Source organism: Leuresthes tenuis, unplaced genomic scaffold (genome assembly GCF_036924035.1).
Source record: "Leuresthes tenuis unplaced genomic scaffold, fLeuTen1.0.hap1 SCAF_24, whole genome shotgun sequence".
NCBI classification, from domain to species: Eukaryota; Metazoa; Chordata; class Actinopteri; order Atheriniformes; family Atherinopsidae; genus Leuresthes; species Leuresthes tenuis.
The window spans coordinates 1,189,769-1,210,905 of NW_027325378.1; the positions used below are offsets into that span (position 1 = coordinate 1,189,769).

The 21,137-nt window shown below is 46.3% G+C and overlaps 2 protein-coding genes across 2 annotated transcripts in view; one reads left to right on the forward strand and one right to left on the reverse strand.

Annotated features, from left to right (window-relative positions):
• Positions 1-12,900, reverse strand: part of arhgap28 (Rho GTPase activating protein 28) — a 19,403-nt gene extending 6,503 nt beyond the window's left edge. The window contains exons 1-11 of the mRNA XM_072379057.1: positions 12,870-12,900; positions 12,515-12,733; positions 12,156-12,383; positions 10,341-10,523; positions 10,051-10,271; positions 6,250-6,358; positions 5,501-5,763; positions 4,639-4,795; positions 2,984-3,075; positions 2,387-2,464; positions 248-401 (exon numbers count right to left, since the gene is read on the reverse strand). Coding sequence (XP_072235158.1) covers positions 248-401; positions 2,387-2,464; positions 2,984-3,075; positions 4,639-4,795; positions 5,501-5,763; positions 6,250-6,358; positions 10,051-10,271; positions 10,341-10,523; positions 12,156-12,383; positions 12,515-12,733; positions 12,870-12,900 — 1,735 coding nt within the window. The remainder of the gene's footprint in view (positions 1-247; positions 402-2,386; positions 2,465-2,983; positions 3,076-4,638; positions 4,796-5,500; positions 5,764-6,249; positions 6,359-10,050; positions 10,272-10,340; positions 10,524-12,155; positions 12,384-12,514; positions 12,734-12,869) is intronic.
• Positions 12,901-17,228: 4,328 nt separating this feature from the next.
• The window catches only part of LOC140284941 (lethal(3)malignant brain tumor-like protein 4), a 31,731-nt gene continuing 27,822 nt past the window's right edge, over positions 17,229-21,137 (forward strand). Inside the window, exons 1-3 of the mRNA XM_072378998.1 lie at positions 17,229-17,425; positions 19,723-19,786; positions 19,890-19,975. Coding sequence (XP_072235099.1) covers positions 19,759-19,786; positions 19,890-19,975 — 114 coding nt within the window. The 5' untranslated portion in view covers positions 17,229-17,425; positions 19,723-19,758. The remainder of the gene's footprint in view (positions 17,426-19,722; positions 19,787-19,889; positions 19,976-21,137) is intronic.

Sequence of the window (21,137 nt, forward strand, 5' to 3'; positions counted from 1 at the left end):
TGTGAGAGTGTGTGTGAGAGTGTGAGTGAGAGTGAGTGTGAGAGTGTGAGTGAGTGTGAGTGTGTGTGTGTGAGAGTGTGTGTGAGAGTGTGAGTGAGAGTGAGTGTGAGAGTGTGTGAGTGTGAGAGTGTGAGTGAGAGTGAGTGTGAGAGTGTGTGTCTGTGTGTGTGTCTGTGTGTGTGTGAGTGTGTTAGTGAGTGTGTGTGTGTGTGTGTGTGTGTGTGTGTGTGTGTGTGTGTGTGTGTACCCAGCACTGAGCGGTAGCTGCACAGCAGTGTGTTTGTCAGTAAAGGTGTCGGCATTTCTCTGATGAAAAGTTTCAGCAGACCTGCAGCATCCACCTGTCTGACTGCAGCCCAGTCAAAGGCTCCAGAACATCGGTCCAACTCTCGCCGCAGGAACTGTGAACCCACAGAAGGACAGACAGAACTTCCTTTAAGATCACACCTACTTATTCTGATCAGATGTAGAAAAACACTTTCTTATGGGAACAGGTTCACACAAAGGGGACATTTCATGTTTAATTGTATCTGGTTTTATGTTCTCTGTGAGGTGTCAGGGAATACTGCCCCCCCCCAAAGATTCAAATTCTCCACCGACTCCAGAAAATCCACACGGTTGCACACAAAGTTGAGTCGAGCATCAGTAAGGTGACCCCCCCCCCAGAGTACCCCAGAGAGAGGGGTCTGTGCATCCCCATAACCTAGAGCTGTGCTTTCAGGGGCCTAACCTTAACCCTGACCCCTAACCCTGGTAGGGTCTCCCAAAAGATACTTGATCTCAGGGAAGAGGTCAGAAGAATTCGAAAGACCTCAGTGGTGCGGCATGAGATAAATAAAGTGTTAAAGTTGCTTTAAGTGAGCTGACACAGTCTTAATGGGCTGGTTTTCAGTGCCAGTTTCTGACGAAAGAAACAGAAAAATCTGTGAATGAGAGCAGCTTTCTGGGGAGTTCAGCTGGATTAATAAAAACTTTACTGTTTTTACTGAAAGATGCAGAAAGATGGAAGTTTGGAGCCTGAACAGAGCAGCTGGGACCAGCTGAGTGTCTCCATGCAGGAGGATTCAAACCCAGCTGGATGATCTGGGGGTGTTGGTCCGGTTGGAGAAGCTAGATCAGTTTTTTGTTTGTTTTCATACTTGATGTATTTTGATTATACTTGATATTTTTCTCTGATTTTCCTAATCATTATTCGAATGTTCTTGAACAAACCTCCTAATGATTCCAGTACTGCAAATGTTCCAAATTATTACAGATAACAGGGTTTCAAAACACTTTATAGGTTGTAAAGAATTGAAAATGGTCACTTGTTGAATTTGCTGCATTAGGTCATATTTACTGAAATCAAAAGCTATTTCAATCAAAAACATCTTAACAGGTCAAGCTGCTTTTTAACAGAGGACCCCTTATTTAACAGTAGCTTCACAGTTCCTGCATCCATTGAACTTGTGAGTTTCTGCTTCAATTTCTTTGCAGGATGTCAGAATATCCTCCCAGATCTGCTGTTTGGATGTGACCTGCCTCCCCCCCTCAGGATGGGGAGCTCCTCTCCTCTTATGCCCATCGCAGCCAGTGATGCAGAGGCATTCCTTTTCTTTTTGTACCATGGGTGAAAGTGGTCAGTCAGAAACTCTTTCCTTTTCAGAGATCCTAAAGGAGCCGACCGGCTCTCTCCCAATGACTCCAGCCCAAAACATGACTCCTCCTTGCTTACGTTGCAGCCTTGTTGGGACATAGTGGCCAACGGCTCCATCCATCTGGACCATCCAGGGTTGCACTCATCAGTGAGCAAGACTTTAGAAATGAGTCTTCATGTCATTCTGGGCCCACTGCAGCCGTTTCTGCTTGTGAGCATTGGTTAGGGGTCGGTGCATAACTGCAAGCCTGCGGAGGATCCTTGAGGTTCGCAGGACTCCAGAGACACCAGCAGCTTCAAATACCTGCTTGCTGCTTTGTAATGGCATTTAAGCTCTCTTAATCCGATGGATTTGTCTGGCAGAAACCTTCCTCAATGTGCCTTTATCTGCACAAACCCGTGTGCCATGAATCAGCCAGAAACAGTGAGGGTTAGGATCACGTTTACGATTGTGTGAAATATCTAAGGTTTTCATACTTTGTCCATTCCACTATTTCCCGCTTTTCAGCAGCACAGAGGTCCCTTTTCTTTCCCATATTGCTTGAAAATGGTGATCTGCTTAATGATGTGGAACCTGGAAAACTAACAGGTTTCTGAGATCGATTTCAGTGATCCAAAGAGCCCTGAGACACGATAACAATGATTTGGAACATGGTGTATTTGAAGCCTTTTAGTGGTTGGACTAACACAATAATTCATCTTTTTCTTTTCATGTAAATGTGATTAATGAGGTGAGTGTGAGTGTGTTACCTTTAGTCTGGCAGCTGATCCTGGAACTCTAAGGATCCCCTCGGTGTGCAAGCCAGTCTGCTCTAAGATACACAACAACTGTACACACACACACACACACACACACACACACACACACACACACACACACACAACAGACAGCTGGTCTGAGATCAGATTCAGGGTAGAGCTGCAGTTTTATCAGTGAACAGCTGCAGCTGCTTTGAGGTCAGATTATTGAGTTCAATTGAAATCATTTTAAATCTGCCTGCTGACACCGTCCTGCTAACTGCTATCTGCTAACTGCTAACTGCTAACTGCTAACTGCTAACTGCTAACTGCTAACTGCTAACTGTTAACTGCTAACTGCTATCTGTTAACTGCTAACTGCTATCTGTTAACTGCTAACTGCTAACTGCTATCTGTTAACTGCTAACTGCTAACTGCTTACTGCTAACTGCTAACTGTTAACTGCTAACTGCTAACTGCTAACCACATGCTAACGCTGAATGCATCATGAGAATGTTCAGCTGTTAGCAGGAAAGCTATCAGAAGGCTGATCTGAGCAGGTTTACATCAGCGAGTGCAGACAGAAAATCACACAGATAGGTTCTTCACCTTCTGGAAGACAACAGGAACTTTGATTCCAGGAAACTTCTTCCTGTCATTCTCCAACAAGGAAGTGAGAGGAACTCCGAACACACCGCAGTCTGGTGGACACAGACTTGAATATTAGAAACAAATATTCCCCATAAACCTCAGCTGCCCAGTAGCTCTTTCACAGCAGCCATAAAGCTGCAGGCAGTGATATCTTGCACTTACCTGGTCTGGACCTGGCTGCTGTGGGGCTTTAGGCCACTGTAGGACCTGTACCCTCAAGAAGACCCACTGCTGCCAGGCTTCTAACAAAGTATTCTCATGTCCCTTTGCTGCTAACTCAGCTGCCTTCCTCTACAGATACACTGCAACATTTAGAGTTCTACATGGACAAAAACGCCCAGCAGGTCCTTGAGGTCATGTGATCAGCACAGGGTTGAAAACTAAAGATGACAGAGCCTTCGTAACAGAGGCTCCTGCTCTGTGGACTCTGGGATGTCTCTTAAAAAGCAGCTGAAAACACATCTTTTAAACTTGCTTTTGATTAGCTGTTGTTGTTTTTAAATGTTTAATGTTTCCTGTATTTCACTGCAAAGCACATAACTGAAATTTTACTTTTACTTTTAATCCAGGGGGACACCAGCAACCCTCTGACCCCCAGCCCTGCTTGTTTTGACCCACTTGCTTGTATTGGATGTTTTGGAGCGGGAAAACATCTAAAACATGTGGGGCAGGGGGCTGGAGGACACTGAACTTCAGAGCTCTTCAGTTATTAAAAAGATAAGGGAGCCTTGTTAAGGGTTAATGGTGGAAAAATATAACTACCGAAAGTATCTCTGGAACCACGTAAAGCATTTATGAGTTTAAGGGCAACTAGAGCCATTCTGAAAGGCCATTTGTCCGAAATCCACTGGAGGACCTGATGAAGTTGAAGGGGGGGACGGGGCCTTGCTGAGCTCAACTGGGGACGTTGTGAGTCGGTGGGGGAAATACTTCGAGGACCTCCTGAATCCTACCAACGCGCGCTCGGCAGAGTCGGAGAGCTGGGGAGGGGCTCGGAGTAGAACCGCTGCTCCTCCTCCAGAGAGGAGTCAGATGAGGTGCATCTGGTTAGGATGCCCCCTGGAGGCCTCCCTGGGGAGGTGTTCTGGGCCCGTCCCACTGGGAGGAGACCCGGGACATGCTGGAGAGACTATGGCCTGGGAACGCCTCGGGGTCCCCCCGGAGGAGCTGGAGGAAGTGGGACAGGGAGGTCTGGGTTTCTCTGTTAAAGCTGCTGCCCCCCCGACCCCCAGAGAAGCTGCAGATGATGGATGGATGGATTAACCAGTAGATCCATTTCCTCTAGAATCCTCTGAAGGATGTTTTGAACTAAATAAAGAATGGCCAAACACTTAATGGAGTATGTTAATTGTCTAAATGTCCTGTGTACCTCTTACAGACCTGCTGGGACCACCTAAGAGACGTATCCGATCTCAAATGATCAGGAGCCTCCTTACTGAGGTAAAACTGCTTTAAATTAAAACACTGAGGAGGAACCACCATCTTTGTTTGACAAAAATGTTAACATTCATGAACATCCATATCTATAGCAGCTGGAAACTTCCCTCTGAGCTTAGCTTCAGCTGCATGTTGTCTCAAAGCTGTTTAAAGCATGAAGTAAAGATGAAGCGCACCCCTGGTCTTACTGCGGGGCGGGCGGGTGCATTTGGTTTGGACACCCAGAGCAAGCAGCAGGGTGGAGAGCTCAATGTGAGAGATGAAGCCGAGCCGTGTGAGGTCACGTGATGACAGGTCGTCTGCGCAGGTGAGACCGTCTGATGGGGAGACAAACTACACACAGAGATACATCAATCACATCTTCCTGTGCTATGAACCAATCAGCTTCAAGTAAGAGGAGAAGGCGCCTTTGGTTGCTGGACTTTATGTTCTAATGAGACCGGACAGCGACATTAGAGGTGGAGAACAACACAGGGGCAGAAAGTCAGAGAGAAAATCAGTCAAAGCGTCACTTTATGACATCACTTCCTGTAGACTTGTCTTCCAGCAGCAGCCTAAACTAAGCTGGTTTAGTTCTACATTTAATTTAATTGATTAACTGCCTGAAAGTCATCCAGGAAGATAAAAACTCATCATGAATCTGTGAATAAACACGCTCTAAATCAGATGTTTCTTGTCCTCCATATTATCCAGAATATGATGTCATTATATTCTGCAGCAGCTGACTGAGAATCTGTTTCCAGCATCTAGCATAGCATAGCATAGCATAGCATAGCATAGCATAGCATAGCACAGATTTAGTAGAGTTTCAAACACACAGCTGTTTCTGTCAGGCTTTTATTCATCATTGTCTCCATCTCTGATGGAACAGCTACAGGAGGAATCCGGCTCTGAGAAGAACCTCTTTTGGGGCATCTTTAAAGTAGTGAAAGTCACACAGGATTTCTAACCAGCATGCATTGCTTCAGGACCCCAAAGCCAGGTCAGCGCTGCAGAAGGTCGGACGTAGTTCTTTTCTCCATTCATGCTGAAGTTCACACTCACCTGCAGCAAACTATTCTTGTCTCCGTGGAAACGTCGACAGTCCCAACAAGTCCCACCCTGTTTGTGTTGAGCTGCTCCCTCTGAGTACGGAGTGTCCCTCAGCAGCCAATCAGCTTGCTTCAACCGACTTACTCCTGGAGAGTGTGTGTGGGGAGGGGAGGGTGTGTCTGTGGGTGCATCAGAGTGAGCATTGGTGGGAGGTGGCGGGTGTTCAGGTAACTGATCCTCAAAAACTAACCCAGGAAGAGTCGGCCGCACTGTGGATAATGAAACAAACAGTCAACCAAAATGGGATTCTAGAAACATCTCAAAGACCTTCAGCACCTTCTGAAATCTAACTAAAACCACCTGAAGGGTATGTGGAAGCCATGTGCCCCCCCACAGCAGTATGAATTAAACCTTTTAGTTGGCCTCCAGAAGGACTCATTCTAAAATCTCTGACATTTAAAATAACCTAAATTAGCTCCTAACAGACCCCTGCAGCACTCTTTACTTCCTCAAGGAGCCATAATGACCCTGACCTAACCTAACCTACCCCCTAACCCCTAACCCTATCCTAACCCTACCCTAACCCTACCCCCTAACCCTAACCCTAACCCTAACCCCTAACCCTATCCTAACCCTACCCTAACCTAACCCCTGACCCTAACCTAACCCCTGACCCTAAGGCCACATGAGGAACCAGTCAGAAGTTTACTAGAAGCATGTAAAGCGAAGCTTGGGCCGCCTCCTCTCACAGGTACCTCGGCACGTGTTGCGCCGGATGGTCTTGGTGGTGATGTGGTATCGACTTGGAGGTGACTCGGCTCTACGCTGGGGAGGAGAGGAATCTGCTGAATCATCATCATCAGGCTGAAACAGATGGTGAGAAAAAGCTGAGTCATCATTATTGTTTCAATACTTTCCAGAGTTTACAGCTGGAGCAGCAGCCAGGGTCACGCCCTCAAAGAGATGCGTGTTTACAGTGTTTGTGAGTTTGTGTGTTTGTGTGTTTGTGAGTTTGTGTGTTTGTTGTGTTTGTGTGTTTGTGTTTGTGTGTTTGTGTGTTTGTGTGTTTGTGAGTTTGTGTGTTTGTGTTTGTGTGTTTGTGTGTTTGTGAGTTTGTGTGTTTGTGTTTGTGTGTTTGTGAGTTTGTGTGTTTGTGTGTTTGTGTTTGTGAGTTTGTGTGTTTGTGTGTTTGTGAGTTTGTGTGTTTGTGTTTGTGTGTTTGTGTGTTTGTGAGTTTGTGTGTTTGTGTGTTTGTGTGTTTGTGAGTTTGTGTGTTTGTGAGTTTGTGAGTTTGTGTTTGTGTTTGTGTTTGTGTGTTGTTGTGTTTGTGAGTTTGTTGTGTTTGTTGTGTTTGTGTGTTTGTTGTGTTTGTTGTGTTTGTGAGTTTGTGTGTTTGTTGTGTTTGTGAGTTTGTGTGTTTGTGTGTTTGTTGTGTTTGTGTGTTTGTGTGTTTGTGAGTTTGTGTGTTTGTGTGTTTGTGAGTTTGTGTGTTTGTGAGTTTGTGAGTTTGTGTTTGTGTTTGTGTTTGTGTGTTGTTGTGTTTGTGTGTTTGTGTGTTTGTTGTGTTTGTGTGTTTGTGTGTTTGTGAGTTTGTGTTTGTGTTTGTGTGTTGTTGTGTTTGTGTGTTTGTGTGTTTGTTGTGTTTGTGTGTTTGTGTGTTTGTGTGTTTGTGAGTTTGTGTTTGTGTTTGTGTTTGTGTGTTGTTGTGTTTGTGTGTTTGTGTGTTTGTTGTGTTTGTGTGTTTGTGTGTTTGTGTGTTTGTGTGTTTGTGAGTTTGTGTTTGTGTTTGTGTGTTGTTGTGTTTGTGTGTTTGTGTGTTTGTTGTGTTTGTGTGTTTGGTGTGTTTGTGTGTTTGTGTGTTTGTGAGTTTGTGTGTTTGTTGTGTTTGTGTGTTTGGTGTGTTTGTGTGTTTGGTGTGTTTGTGTGTTTGTGTGTTTGTGAGTTTGTGAGTTTGTGTTTGTGTTTGTGTGTTGTTGTGTTTGTGTGTTTGTGTGTTTGTGAGTTTGTGTGTTTGGTGTGTTTGTGTGTTTGTGAGTTTGTGTGTTTGTGTGTTTGTTGTGTTTGTGAGTTTGTGTGTTTGTTGTGTTTGTGTGTTTGTGAGTTTGTGTGTTTGTGTGTTTGATGTGTTTGTGTTTGTGAGTTTGTGTGTTTGTGAGTTTGTGAGTTTGTGTGTTTGTTGTGTTTGTGTGTTTGTGTGTTTGTGTTTGTGAGTTTGTGTGTTTGTGAGTTTGTGTGTTTGTGTGTTGATGTGTTTGTGTGTTTGTGTTTGTGAGTTTGTGTGTTTGTGTGTTTGTGTGTTTGTGTTTGTGAGTTTGTGTGTTTGTGAGTTTGTGTTTGTGTGTTGATGTGTTTGTGTGTTTGTGTGTTTGATGTGTTTGTGTGTTTGTGAGTTTGTGTGTTTGTGTGTTTGTTGTGTTTGTGAGTTTGTGTGTTTGTTGTGTTTGTGTGTTTGTGAGTTTGTGTGTTTGTGTGTTTGATGTGTTTGTGTTTGTGAGTTTGTGTGTTTGTGAGTTTGTGTGTTTGTTGTGTTTGTGTGTTTGTGTGTTTGTGTTTGTGAGTTTGTGTGTTTGTGAGTTTGTGTGTTTGTGTGTTGATGTGTTTGTGTGTTTGTGTTTGTGAGTTTGTGTGTTTGTGTGTTTGTGTGTTTGTGTTTGTGAGTTTGTGTGTTTGTGAGTTTGTGTTTGTGTTTGTGTGTTGTTGTGTTTGTGTGTTTGTGTGTTTGTTGTGTTTGTGTGTTTGGTGTGTTTGTGTGTTTGTGTGTTTGTGAGTTTGTGAGTTTGTGTGTTTGTTGTGTTTGTGAGTTTGTGAGTTTGTGTTTGTGTTTGTGTGTTGTTGTGTTTGTGTGTTTGTGTGTTTGTGAGTTTGTGTGTTTGGTGTGTTTGTGTGTTTGTGAGTTTGTGTGTTTGTGTGTTTGTTGTGTTTGTGAGTTTGTGTGTTTGTTGTGTTTGTGTGTTTGTGAGTTTGTGTGTTTGTGTGTTTGATGTGTTTGTGTTTGTGAGTTTGTGTGTTTGTGAGTTTGTGAGTTTGTGTGTTTGTTGTGTTTGTGTGTTTGTGTGTTTGTGTTTGTGAGTTTGTGTGTTTGTGAGTTTGTGTGTTTGTGTGTTGATGTGTTTGTGTGTTTGTGTTTGTGAGTTTGTGTGTTTGTGTGTTTGTGTGTTTGTGTTTGTGAGTTTGTGTGTTTGTGAGTTTGTGTTTGTGTGTTGATGTGTTTGTGTGTTTGTGTGTTTGATGTGTTTGTGTGTTTGTGAGTTTGTGTGTTTGTGTGTTGATGTGTTTGTGTGTTTGTGTGTTTGTGTTTGTGAGTTTGTGTGTTTGTGTGTTTGTGTGTGAGTTTGTGTGTTTGTGAGTTTGTGTGTTTGTGTGTTTGTGTGTTTGTGTGTGAGTTTGTGTGTTTGTGAGTTTGTGTGTTTGTGAGTTTGTGCGTTTGTGCGTTTGTGAGTTTGTGTGTTTGTGTGTTTGTGAGTTTGTGAGTTTGTGTGTTTGTGAGTTTGTGTGTTTGTGTGTTTGTGTTTGTGTGTTTGTGAGTTTGTGTGTTTGTGTGTTTGTGTTTGTGAGTTTGTGTGTTTGTGAGTTTGTGTGTTTGTGTGTTTGTGAGTTTGTGTGTTTGTGTGTTTGTGTTTGTGAGTTTGTACGTTTGTGAGTTTGTGTGTTTGTGTGTTTGTGTTTGTGAGTTTGTACGTTTGTGAGTTTGTGAGTTTGTGTGTTTGTGAGTTTGTACGTTTGTGTGTTTGTTGTGTTTGTGAGTTTGTGTGTTTGTGTGTTTGTGAGTTTGTGTGTTTGTGTGTTTGTGTTTGTGAGTTTGTACGTTTGTGAGTTTGTGTGTTTGTGTGTTTGTGTTTGTGAGTTTGTACGTTTGTGAGTTTGTGAGTTTGTGTGTTTGTGAGTTTGTACGTTTGTGTGTTTGTGTGTTTGTGAGTTTGTGTGTTTGTTGTGTTTGTGAGTTTGTGTGTTTGTGAGTTTGTGAGTTTGTACGTTTGTGTGTTTGTACGTTTGTGTGTTTGTGTGTTTGTGAGTTTGTGTGTTTGTGAGTTTGTGTGTTTGTGAGTTTGTACGTTTGTGTGTTTGTGTGTTTGTGTGTTTGTGTGTTTGTGAGTTTGTGTGTTTGTGAGTTTGTACGTTTGTGTGTTTGTGTGTTTGTGAGTTTGTGTGTTTGTGAGTTTGTGTGTTTGTGTGTTTGTGTGTTTGTGAGTTTGTGTGTTTGTGTGTTTGTGTGTTTCTGTGTTTGTGTGTTTGTGTGTTTGTGTGTTTGTGAGTTTGTGTGTGTGTTTGTGTGTGAGTTTGTGTGTTTGTGTGTGAGTTTGTGTGTTTGTGTGTTTGTGTGTTTGTGTGTGAGTTTGTTTGTTTGTGTGTTTGTGTGTTTGTGTGTGTGTTTGTGTGTGAGTTTGTTTGTTTGTGTGTTTGTGAGTTTGTACGTTTGTGTGTTTGTTGTGTTTGTGTGTTTGATGTGTTTGTGTGTTTGTATGTTTGTGTGTTTGATGTGTTTGTGAGTTTGTGTGTTTGTGAGTTTGTGAGTTTGTGTGTTTGTGTGTTTGTGTGTTTGTGTGTTTGTTTCCCACCTCGGTGAAGACGTCCCGCACATCTCTGACTGGCTGCCTGTTCCTCTTCCTTAGCGTCTCATTGTAGTTGTCTAGCCTCTTCTTCACTGTCGCAGCCTGTTGCCGTGTCAACGTGGAAAGCACGGCGTCGGCCGGCGGTGCAGCTTCATCTGTCAGCAACGAGCCGGTTAGCAGTGAGGATAGCCCCGCCTCCGTCAGCCACACCTCCTCCAGCTCCACCTCTGCAGGAAACAAAGACAGTTAGGGCTTGGACTGAAAGACCAGGTCCAACTACTGTCAGTTTGACTCACCATCCATGCTCTTCCTATCCTCCTCCTCCTCCTTCTCTTCCTCTTCCTCCTTCTCCTCCTCAATGCTCTGCACTTCTTTCCAGTAGGTTTCCATGGTAACGTGTCCAGGGTCAGTGGTCGTGATGTAAGGTGGGGGGGGGGGCGGAGAAGGTGGGTTGAGAGGTGGTTGAAGATGACGACATCCTGTAAAGACAGAGGACGGTGTCGGCCAATCAGAGCATCAGGATCATTTCATTTTTATAGTCGGGTTCCTTTGAAGGCAGGATGCTCCTCCTTCTCCAACGTGCCCCCCCCCCCGAGCAGTTGTTGACCGCCTGAGTCGTCTCAGTGTTTGTCACCACTTTGTTGAGAAACCGTACTTTCCCTGACTTCACATTTGTGTTCAGAACCTGCCACTGGGACCACGTTCTGCTCAGATTAAATATTAATAAAGTGTTTGACAGGAAGTCAGTTTCCTCCAGTAAATTGATCAGTGTGTGTGGAACAATGTGTGTGGAACCTCAGGCTAATGGTTTTGGTTCCCATGGGAGGGCAGAACACGGTGTGCAGGCAAATGTTTGCTGCTGTGTCCATTAGGAGGAAATGGGCACCGTCGTCCAATCAGGGATAAGTGTTTTCACTCAGGTCCTCAGATTGTAATCTGACCTGGTTATTCCTGCAGCAGAGACATTTAATCCTATGAAAAACACACAGAGTTCAGCAGATGTAGTTTTGGAGTTTCCTTCAGTCAGATTTTGACTTCTTGAGCTCCAGACATGTTTGTGGATGTGGTTCTGATTCAGTTGGTGGCTGCTGCCCACCGAGTGGATCACCAACTGAGTCTTTGTGAGTCTCACGCTGAGATTTGAGGAGCTCCACAAAAACACATTATTTTACTTCCAGTAGAACCAAACTGTAAATCAAGACCTGCTCAGGTCTGTTGGTCATCTAGTGTCACCAGAACCCTTTGTGCTTCAGCTCAAGTAAAAGGAGCAGAATTCGCACCAAACGATCAGCCATTGGTCTCTAAATCTTCTTGTAATGATGTGTAGTCTGTCTGCTGCAGGCTCCACAGGAGCTCAGATCCTTTACATAAAACTCCACCTTATTTATCCAAAGGAGCACACTTCATATGGCCCTGAAAATCTGAAGTTACATCACTAAACTAATATCCAAGTGCTTATTTCAGACGGAGTTAACTTTGTCTCTAAAGTTAATGTTAGTATCACAGTTTGATAAGTTTGGTTGGGCTTCAGTTCAGAACCTGCGGTGACAGAACATCAAGCGACAACAACCTGATCAAACTCCTCCAGATGTTTTAACCAGAATCCACCCTACAAACAGCCCATAAACAGTGACAGAACTAACTAAAATGAGCACCAAAGTGGGGTCATCTCAAGTCCACAAATCTATATCTGAGTCAGTTGTTGAGCACCGATCTATTGGCTAAACCGATTCATCTGGTTGTAGAAGCAGATTTTTTACCTGAACCTCGAGGTTTATCTGTTGATCAGATTGGGTCCAAAACCACAGAAAAGCTGTTGCATTTGAACAAATCAGTGATCAATCTGTAGCCTGTGAGACAGAAAGAGCAGAAACTCACCTCCTCTTAGTCCAACTGCTGATCCTTTCTGAGAGGAAATGTAAGTAGGGGAGGGGGAGCAGATGGGAGGGGCCACAGGCCTCCAAGTTTAAACCAGCAGATGGACCCAGTCAGACTGAAAGTGTTGGACTGAGCCGGACTCAGAGCGTGGATAACAGAGCTGTGCTGGGCTCCGAGGCTGAAGGGGAACTGGTGCTGGTGAACTGGTGCTGGTTAAACTGGTGCTGGTGAACTGGTGCTGGTTAAACTGGTGCTGGTGAACTGGTGCTGGTGAACTGGTGCTGGTGAACTGGTGCTGGTGAACTGGTGCTGGTTAAACTGGTGCTGGTTAAACTGGTGCTGGTGAACTGGTGCTGGTGAACTGGTGCTGGTTAAACTGGTGCTGGTGAACTGATGCTGGTTAAACTGGTGCTGGTGAACTGGTGCTGGTGAACTGGTGCTGGTGAACTGGTGCTGGTGAACTGGTGCTGGTTAAACTGGTGCTGGTGAACTGGTGCTGGTGAACTGGTGCTGGTTAAACTGGTGCTGGTGAACTGATGCTGGTTAAACTGGTGCTGGTGAACTGATGCTGGTTAAACTGGTGCTGGTGAACTGGTGCTGGTGAACTGGTGCTGGTGAACTGGTGCTGGTGAACTGGTGCTGGTTAAACTGGTGCTGGTGAACTGGTGCTGGTTAAACTGGTGCTGGTGAACTGGTGCTGGTGAACTGGTGCTGGTTAAACTGGTGCTGGTGAACTGATGCTGGTTAAACTGGTGCTGGTGAACTGGTGCTGGTGAACTGGTGCTGGTGAACTGGTGCTGGTGAACTGGTGCTGGTTAAACTGGTGCTGGGGAACTGGTGCTGGTGAACTGGTGCTGGTTAAACGGCTAAATTGGTGTTGGTAAATTGATGATAGCTTAACTGGTAAACTGGTGGTAATTAAACTGGTAAACTGGTGGTGGATAAACTTGTGCTGTTTAAATGTTGCTGATTAATCATGTAAACTGGTGCTGGTGAAACTAGTGAACTGGTGATGGTTAAACTAGTGCTGGTTAAACTTGTGCTGATTAAACTGGTGCTAATTAAACTGATAAACTTGTGTTGCTTAAATTAGTAAACTGGTGTTGGTTAAAGTGGTGCTGGTTAGACTGGTGCTGGTTAGACTGATGCTGGTTAGACTGGTGCTGGTTAGACTGGTGCTGGTTAGACTGGTGCTGGTTAGACTGGTGCTGGTTAGACTGGTGCTAGTTAGACTGATGCTGGTTAGACTGGTGCTGGTTAGACTGATGCTGGTTAAACTGATGCTGGTTAGACTGGTGCTGGTTAAACTGCTAAACTTGTGTTGCTTAAATTAGTAAACTGGTGTTGGTTAAAGTGGTGCTGGTTAGACTGGTGCTGGTTAGACTGGTGCTGGTGAACTGGTGCTGGTGAACTGGTGCTGGTTAAACTGGTGCTGGTGAACTGGTGCTGGTTAAACTGGTGCTGGTGAACAGGTGCTGGTGAACTGGTGCTGGTTAAACGGCTAAATTGGTGTTGGTAAACTGATGATAGCTTAACTGGTAAACTGGTGGTAATTAAACTAGTGCTAGTTAAACTGATGCTGATTAAACTGGTGATGGTTAAACTGGTGCTGATTAAACTGGTGCTAATTAAACTGCTAAACTTGTGTTGCTTAAATTAGTAAACTGGTGTTGGTTAAAGTGGTGCTGGTTAGACTGGTGCTGGTTAGACTGATGCTGGTTAGACTGGTGCTGGTTAGACTGGTGCTGGTTAGACTGGTGCTAGTTAGACTGATGCTGGTTAGACTGGTGCTGGTGAACTGGTGCTGGGGAAACGGCTAAATTGGTGTTGGTAAACTGATGATAGCTTAACTGGTAAACTGGTGGTAATTAAACTGGTAAACTGGTGGTGGATAAACTTGTGCTGGTTAAAATGTTGCTGATTAATCATGTAAACTGGTGCTGGTGAAACTAGTGAACTGGTGATGGTTAAACTGGTGCTGTTAAACATGTAATCTGGTGGTAATTAAACTAGTGCTAGTTAAACTGATGCTGATTAAACTGGTGATGGTTAAACTGATGCTGGTTACACTGGTACTAGTTAAACTGGTGCTGGTTAAACTGGTGCTGGTCAAACTGGACTTCATAGCTTCAGCTTCAAACTATCATTCAATTCAAAGAAGCACCTGTATGATTCGACAAAGATCAACCCCCAAAAGTTCTCTGAATTTAAAGTGAAAGAGAAGAAAGGATTTAAACAATTCTTCCATAAAAACTAAAACAGTCAAAGATACTGAAAATACTAATTATAGATAAATAATGAAAGTTAGGATTACCCCCTCTGTGGCTTTATTCTATCATCTGGAGTTCAAATAAAAACAAGCAGAGGACGGGCTGCTCAGGTGTACCCTGCTGCCAATCTGTGCTTATAGCTCAGACTTTTTAACTCAGTGTTTGCTGTTTTACTTTTACTGTGTTGTTAGGGAGACCGAGAGTCACGGCATTTAAATTCTGAGGATGTCTGCGTATGTATTGCAGAATTGACAATAAAGCTGACTCCTGTCTCAGAGTGATGAAGAAAAACTGCTCCATGCATCTGTTACTTCAGGATTGGACTACCGTAATTCTTTATTATTGGCAACACAACACAAATTCTCCGAAAAGCCTCCATCAGAACCAGAACCAGGAAGGGTCCATCTGCCTGGACCAGCTGGGGCTGAGAGGACAGGAAAGAGGGGACAACAAGCAGCGTAACACCAGGCCAGAGACACCTGCTGAGAGAGAGAAACACAAGTTAATGACAGCAATGATGTCATCTGTACATGGAGGGAGGAGAGGTGCATCATGGGAGCTCCCCCAGCAGGCTGGGCCTATAGCAGCAGAACTATGGGATGTTTCAGGCTCCCCTGAGCCATCCCTAACTATAAGCTTTATCAGAAAGGAAAGTTTCAGCCTGATCTTAAAGGTAGAGAGGGTGTCTGCTTCCTGAAGCCAAACTGGCAGCTGGTTCCACAGAGAGGGGCCTGATAACTGAAGGCTCTGCCTCCCATTCTGCTTTTAGGGGCCTGATAACTGAAGGCTCTACCTCCCATTCTGCTTTTAGGGGCCCGATAACTGAAGGCTCTGCCTCCCATTCTGCTTTTAGGGGCCTGATAACTGAAGGCTCTGCCTCCCATTCTGCTTTTAGGGGCCTGATAACTGAAGGCTCTGCCTCCCTTTCTGCTTTTAGGGGCCTGATAACTGAAGGCTCTGCCTCCCATTCTGCTTTTAGGGGCCTGATAACTGAAGGCTCTGCCTCCCATTCTGCTTTTAGGGGCCTGATAACTGAAGGCTCTGCCTCCCTTTCTGCTTTTAGGGGCCTGATAACTGAAGGCTCTGCCTCCCATTCTGCTTTTAGGGGCCTGATAACTGAAGGCTCTGCCTCCCATTCTGCTTTCAGGGGCCTGATAACTGAAGGCTCTGCCTCCCATTCTGCTTTTAGGGGCCTGATAACTGAAGGCTCTACCTCCCATTCTGCTTTTAGGGGCCCGATAACTGAAGGCTCTGCCTCCCATTCTGCTTTTAGGGGCCTGATAACTGAAGGCTCTGCCTCCCATTCTGCTTTTAGGGGCCTGATAACTGAAGGCTCTGCCTCCCTTTCTGCTTTTAGGGGCCTGATAACTGAAGGCTCTGCCTCCCATTCTGCTTTTAGGGGCCTGATAACTGAAGGCTCTGCCTCCCATTCTGCTTTTAGGGGCCTGATAACTGAAGGCTCTGCCTCCCATTCTGCTTTTAGGGGCCTGATAACTGAAGGCTCTGCCTCCCATTCTGCTTTTAGGGGCCCGATAACTGAAAGCTCTGCCTCCCATTCTGCTTTTAGGGGCCTGATAACTGAAGGCTCTGCCTCCCATTCTGCTTTTAGGGGCCTGATAACTGAAGGCTCTGCCTCCCATTCTGCTTTTAGGGGCCTGATAACTGAAGGCTCTGCCTCCCATTCTGCTTTTAGGGGCCTGATAACTGAAAGCTCTGCCTCCCATTCTGCTTTTAGGGGCCTGATAACTGAAAGCTCTGCCTCCCATTCTGCTTTTAGGGGCCTGATAACTGAAGGCTCTGCCTCCCATTCTGCTTTTAGGGGCCTGATAACTGAAAGCTCTGCCTCCCATTCTGCTTTTAGGGGCCTGATAACTGAAAGCTCTGCCTCCCATTCTGCTTTTAGGGGCCTGATAACTGAAGGCTCTACCTCCCATTCTGCTTTTAGGGGCCCGATAACTGAAGGCTCTGCCTCCCATTCTGCTTTTAGGGGCCTGATAACTGAAGGCTCTGCCTCCCATTCTGCTTTTAGGGGCCTGATAACTGAAGGCTCTGCCTCCCTTTCTGCTTTTAGGGGCCTGATAACTGAAGGCTCTGCCTCCCATTCTGCTTTTAGGGGCCTGATAACTGAAGGCTCTGCCTCCCATTCTGCTTTTAGGGGCCTGATAACTGAAGGCTCTGCCTCCCTTTCTGCTTTTAGGGGCCTGATAACTGAAGGCTCTGCCTCCCATTCTGCTTTTAGGGGCCTGATAACTGAAGGCTCTGCCTCCCATTCTGCTTTCAGGGGCCTGATAACTGAAGGCTCTGCCTCCCATTCTGCTTTTAGGGGCCTGATAACTGAAGGCTCTACCTCCCATTCTGCTTTTAGGGGCCCGATAACTGAAGGCTCTGCCTCCCATTCTGCTTTTAGGGGCCTGATAACTGAAGGCTCTGCCTCCCATTCTGCTTTTAGGGGCCTGATAACTGAAGGCTCTGCCTCCCTTTCTGCTTTTAGGGGCCTGATAACTGAAGGCTCTGCCTCCCATTCTGCTTTTAGGGGCCTGATAACTGAAGGCTCTGCCTCCCATTCTGCTTTTAGGGGCCTGATAACTGAAGGCTCTGCCTCCCATTCTGCTTTTAGGGGCCTGATAACTGAAGGCTCTGCCTCCCATTCTGCTTTTAGGGGCCCGATAACTGAAAGCTCTGCCTCCCATTCTGCTTTTAGGGGCCTGATAACTGAAGGCTCTGCCTCCCATTCTGCTTTTAGGGGCCTGATAACTGAAGGCTCTGCCTCCCATTCTGCTTTTAGGGGCCTGATAACTGAAGGCTCTGCCTCCCATTCTGCTTTTAGGGGCCTGATAACTGAAAGCTCTGCCTCCCATTCTGCTTTTAGGGGCCTGATAACTGAAAGCTCTGCCTCCCATTCTGCTTTTAGGGGCCTGATAACTGAAGGCTCTGCCTCCCATTCTGCTTTTAGGGGCCTGATAACTGAAGGCTCTGCCTCCCATTCCTCTGCCACCCCAGAGGTGTCCTCGGCTGACTCAGAGTAACTGTGTGTTTTATATCTTCATGTATTTCATGAGTTGACTTCAGTCTGATGAGCTGATTATTGATGACCTGATGCTCTGTCTCTCTCTCTCTCGTTCTTTCTCTCTCTTTCTCCTCCTCCCCTTCATGAGCATGCGCAGTTTGCTCCGTGCTTGAGCGTTTCCGTGTTGTTTCGTGTGTCAGCACAGTGAGACGGATCATCACAGTCGGTAAGTTTCGCTCCAAACTCCAATTCCAGTATCGACTCCTCCCGAGTCCTTGTGTCCGGGTCCAAGACTTCTTCCAGCGGATCAACCCCGCGGCTGTGGCCGCTCTGGGAGGCCTCGCGGCCGGCAGGAAGAACCACGGATCAACGCCTGATCCGCTGTTTCTTTCCTGATCGAAGCTGTCTGCTCAGACCTGAGTGGGGCATTTCCGCTCTGCCTTCACAATAAGAGCCTTGCGGCGACCTATAGTTTGGCTGCATACAACTGGTTACCAAGGAAACCGAGTTCAGGTGGCGAGGACAGTTAATGAAGGGTTTCGGTCGATGTTACGCGTCCTTCTTAATGCTCGTCTGACTGATGGTGTGTATTGATCCAGTGACTTGGGTTAAACAAGCTGTTGTTGAGTGGAAGTGATGTCATCAAACGGATCCTGTCTAAAAACTCCAAACAAAGAGCAGAAATTTATTCAGAGAAAGTTGAGAACCTCACAGCAGTTTAAACTGATCAATAAGTTGAAGTGAACTTCAGCAAAGGTTGTTCACCGCCTCTTTGTTATTGATCTGATCAGATCACAACATTAAATCTGATAAGTTTTTAAAAAATGACATGAAGAATCTTAGCTGATCAGGAACAGAATGGATCCAGTTTAATAAAACAGATTAAAATCAGATTTATTGGCATACATACAAACTAAATTTGTCCTCCGCTTTAACCCATCCAGGTTAACACATGCACACACACGTGCACACGCACATGCACACGCATGCACGCGCACACAGGGTCACACACACGCACGCACACACACATGCACACATGCACACGCACGCACACATGCACACACACACATGCACACATGCACACATGCACACATGCACACGCACGCACACATGCATGCACACACACACATGCACACACACACACACATGCACACGCACGCACACATGCACACACACACATGCACACATGCACACACACACACACACATGCACACGCACGCACACATGCACACACACACATGCACACATGCACACACATGCACACGCACGCACACACGCATGCACACACACATGCGCACATGCACAGGGTCACACACTCATAGAGACAGATGCCACACACTGGAGCAGCCAATCACAGCCCGGGGAGCATGGGGGTGCGGTGCCTTGCTCAAAGGCACCTCGGCCGTGGCAGGGAGGTGAACTGCCACCCCCCCTCCAGCTGTCAGTTCAGTCTTTTTGAGAGAGGGAATCAAACCGCCAACATTCCGGTTATTGGACCCACTCTAACCACTGAGCCGGCCGCCCAATCCATAGTTGATCAGCTGATCAAGGATGTTCTCGGACCAATGATGTGCTGAATGTGAAAGTTCGTGATGAGTTGCTGCGATCAATACTTTAAATGAAGTACGACCTGATACTCGCTGATTTATCAGGTGATCAATAACTGATCAGAGTGTTATGTTTGTCATCAGGAGGTATGATGTCAAAAAAGCTGTTAATATTCTCTTGTCAGGGATCAATCGCCCTGATTGATTGATTTGTTCTGATGTAGTAGCAGGCAGGAAATCGACTTTTATTTTGAAGGGATATGTTTTCTGACTTCCGGTGTGTGTTTTGGTTTAATGCAGCAACTTCCTGTCCTGATGAAGACGATGAAGAGTGTAACCGTCCACTGTTTATATTGATCTACAGTAGTTGAAATCAGACTTGTCTCTATGCCTCTGTAATCAATTATTTTGATCAGAAATCAATCAAAGGTTCAGTTTCACTCTCAGAAATGGCCCTTTAGTTATTGGACATGTTTGTCCATCCATCAGCAGCTGTTGAGATGATCAAATAATTTTATGCCTCCTAAACATGAGAATCATTGATCGCAGATCAGTAAGCAGAACAACAGACTGATCAGTATAGTTATTGATCACTGATGTAGAGCTCTCTGTCCTGCTGGTGACTCATCTGGTCACCTGACATCAAGTTACTTGGATTCTGAGTTGAGACCAACTGATCAATACACACAATCACCAATCAGTCGTTCTTTCAAGGAAACAAACCGCTGACTTCTGATGTCACAGCGATGTCACAGTGATGTCACAGTGATGTCACAGCGATGTCACAGTGATGTCACAGTGATGTCACAGCGATGTCATATGAAGATGAAACCATATGTTGGGCCTTCTGCTCTCACTGGCATGAAACCACTGATCGATCAACTGATCAATCATCTTTCTGGAATCAGACATGATGAACAGGAAGTGTTTCCAGGTGAAACTTCCTCACCTTTGTGTTTCTTTCCTCACTAAACAGAAAAAAAACACAGAAGAAGAAGAGGAAGGTGAGGAGATGAAGAACAAACTCAGCAGCACTCAAGGTAACCAGCACCCAGCTGTCTGATTGGCTGAGCGACCATGTGACACGGTGATAGGCTCAGAGAACGAGGGATCTGATGTGATTGGCTAATCTCTTGCTTTCAGTGAGTGTGAAGAAGCGTTCGTGGTCCTGGCAGCAGTACCTGAACGAGCAGAAGGCAGAGGAGGCTCCGCCCACACTCTTCACCCAGGTAACACCCACAGGTGGCGACACCAGGTACACCGGCTGCTGCTGTCATTACTGACACCACCACCTGTCTGTCTGCTCTCACCTGTCTGTCTGCTCCCACCTGTCGCCCTGCTCTCACCTGTCTGTCTGCTCTCACCTGTCACTCTGCTCTCACCTGTCTGTCTGCTCTCACCTGTCGCCCTGCTCTCACCTGTCTCTCTGCTCTCACCTGTCTGTCTGCTCTCACCTGTCGCCCTGCTCTCACCTGTCTGTCTGCTCTCACCTGTCTGTCTGCTCTCACCTGTCGCCCTGCTCTCACCTGTCTGTCTGCTATCACCTGTCACTCTGCTCTCCCCTGTCTGTCTGCTCTCACCTGTCTGTCTGCTCTCACCTGTCTGTCTGCTCTCCCCTGTCGCCCTGCTCTCACCTGTCTGTCTGCTCTCACCTGTCGCCCTGCTCTCCCCTGTCTGTCTGCTCTCACCTGTCGCCCTGCTCTCACCTGTCGCCCTGCTCTCACCTGTCGCCCTGCTCGCACCTGTCTGTCTGCTCTCACCTGTCGGTCTCCTCTGACCTGTCTGTCTGCTCTCACCTGTCTGTCTGCTATCACCTGTCTGTCTGCTCTCACCTGTCGCCCTGCTCTCCCCCGTCTGTCTGCTCTCACCTGTCTGTCTGCTCTCACCTGTCGCCCTGCTCTCACCTGTCTCTCTGCTCTCACCTGTCTGTCTGCTCTCACCTGTCGCCCTGCTCTCACCTGTCTGTCTGCTCTCACCTGTCGCCCTGCTCTCACCTGTCTGTCTGCTATCACCTGTCACTCTGCTCTCCCCTGTCTGTCTGCTCTCACCTGTCTGTCTGCTCTCACCTGTCTGTCTGCTCTCCCCTGTCGCCCTGCTCTCACCTGTCTGTCTGCTCTCACCTGTCGCCCTGCTCTCCCCTGTCTGTCTGCTCTCACCTGTCGCCCTGCTCTCACCTGTCGCCCTGCTCTCACCTGTCGCCCTGCTCGCACCTGTCTGTCTGCTCTCACCTGTCGGTCTCCTCTGACCTGTCTGTCTGCTCTCACCTGTCTGTCTGCTATCACCTGTCGCCCTGCTCTCCCCCGTCTGTCTGCTCTCACCTGTCACTCTGCTCTCACCTGTCTGTCTGCTCTCACTTGTCGCCCTGCTCTCACCTGTCTGTCTGCTCTCACC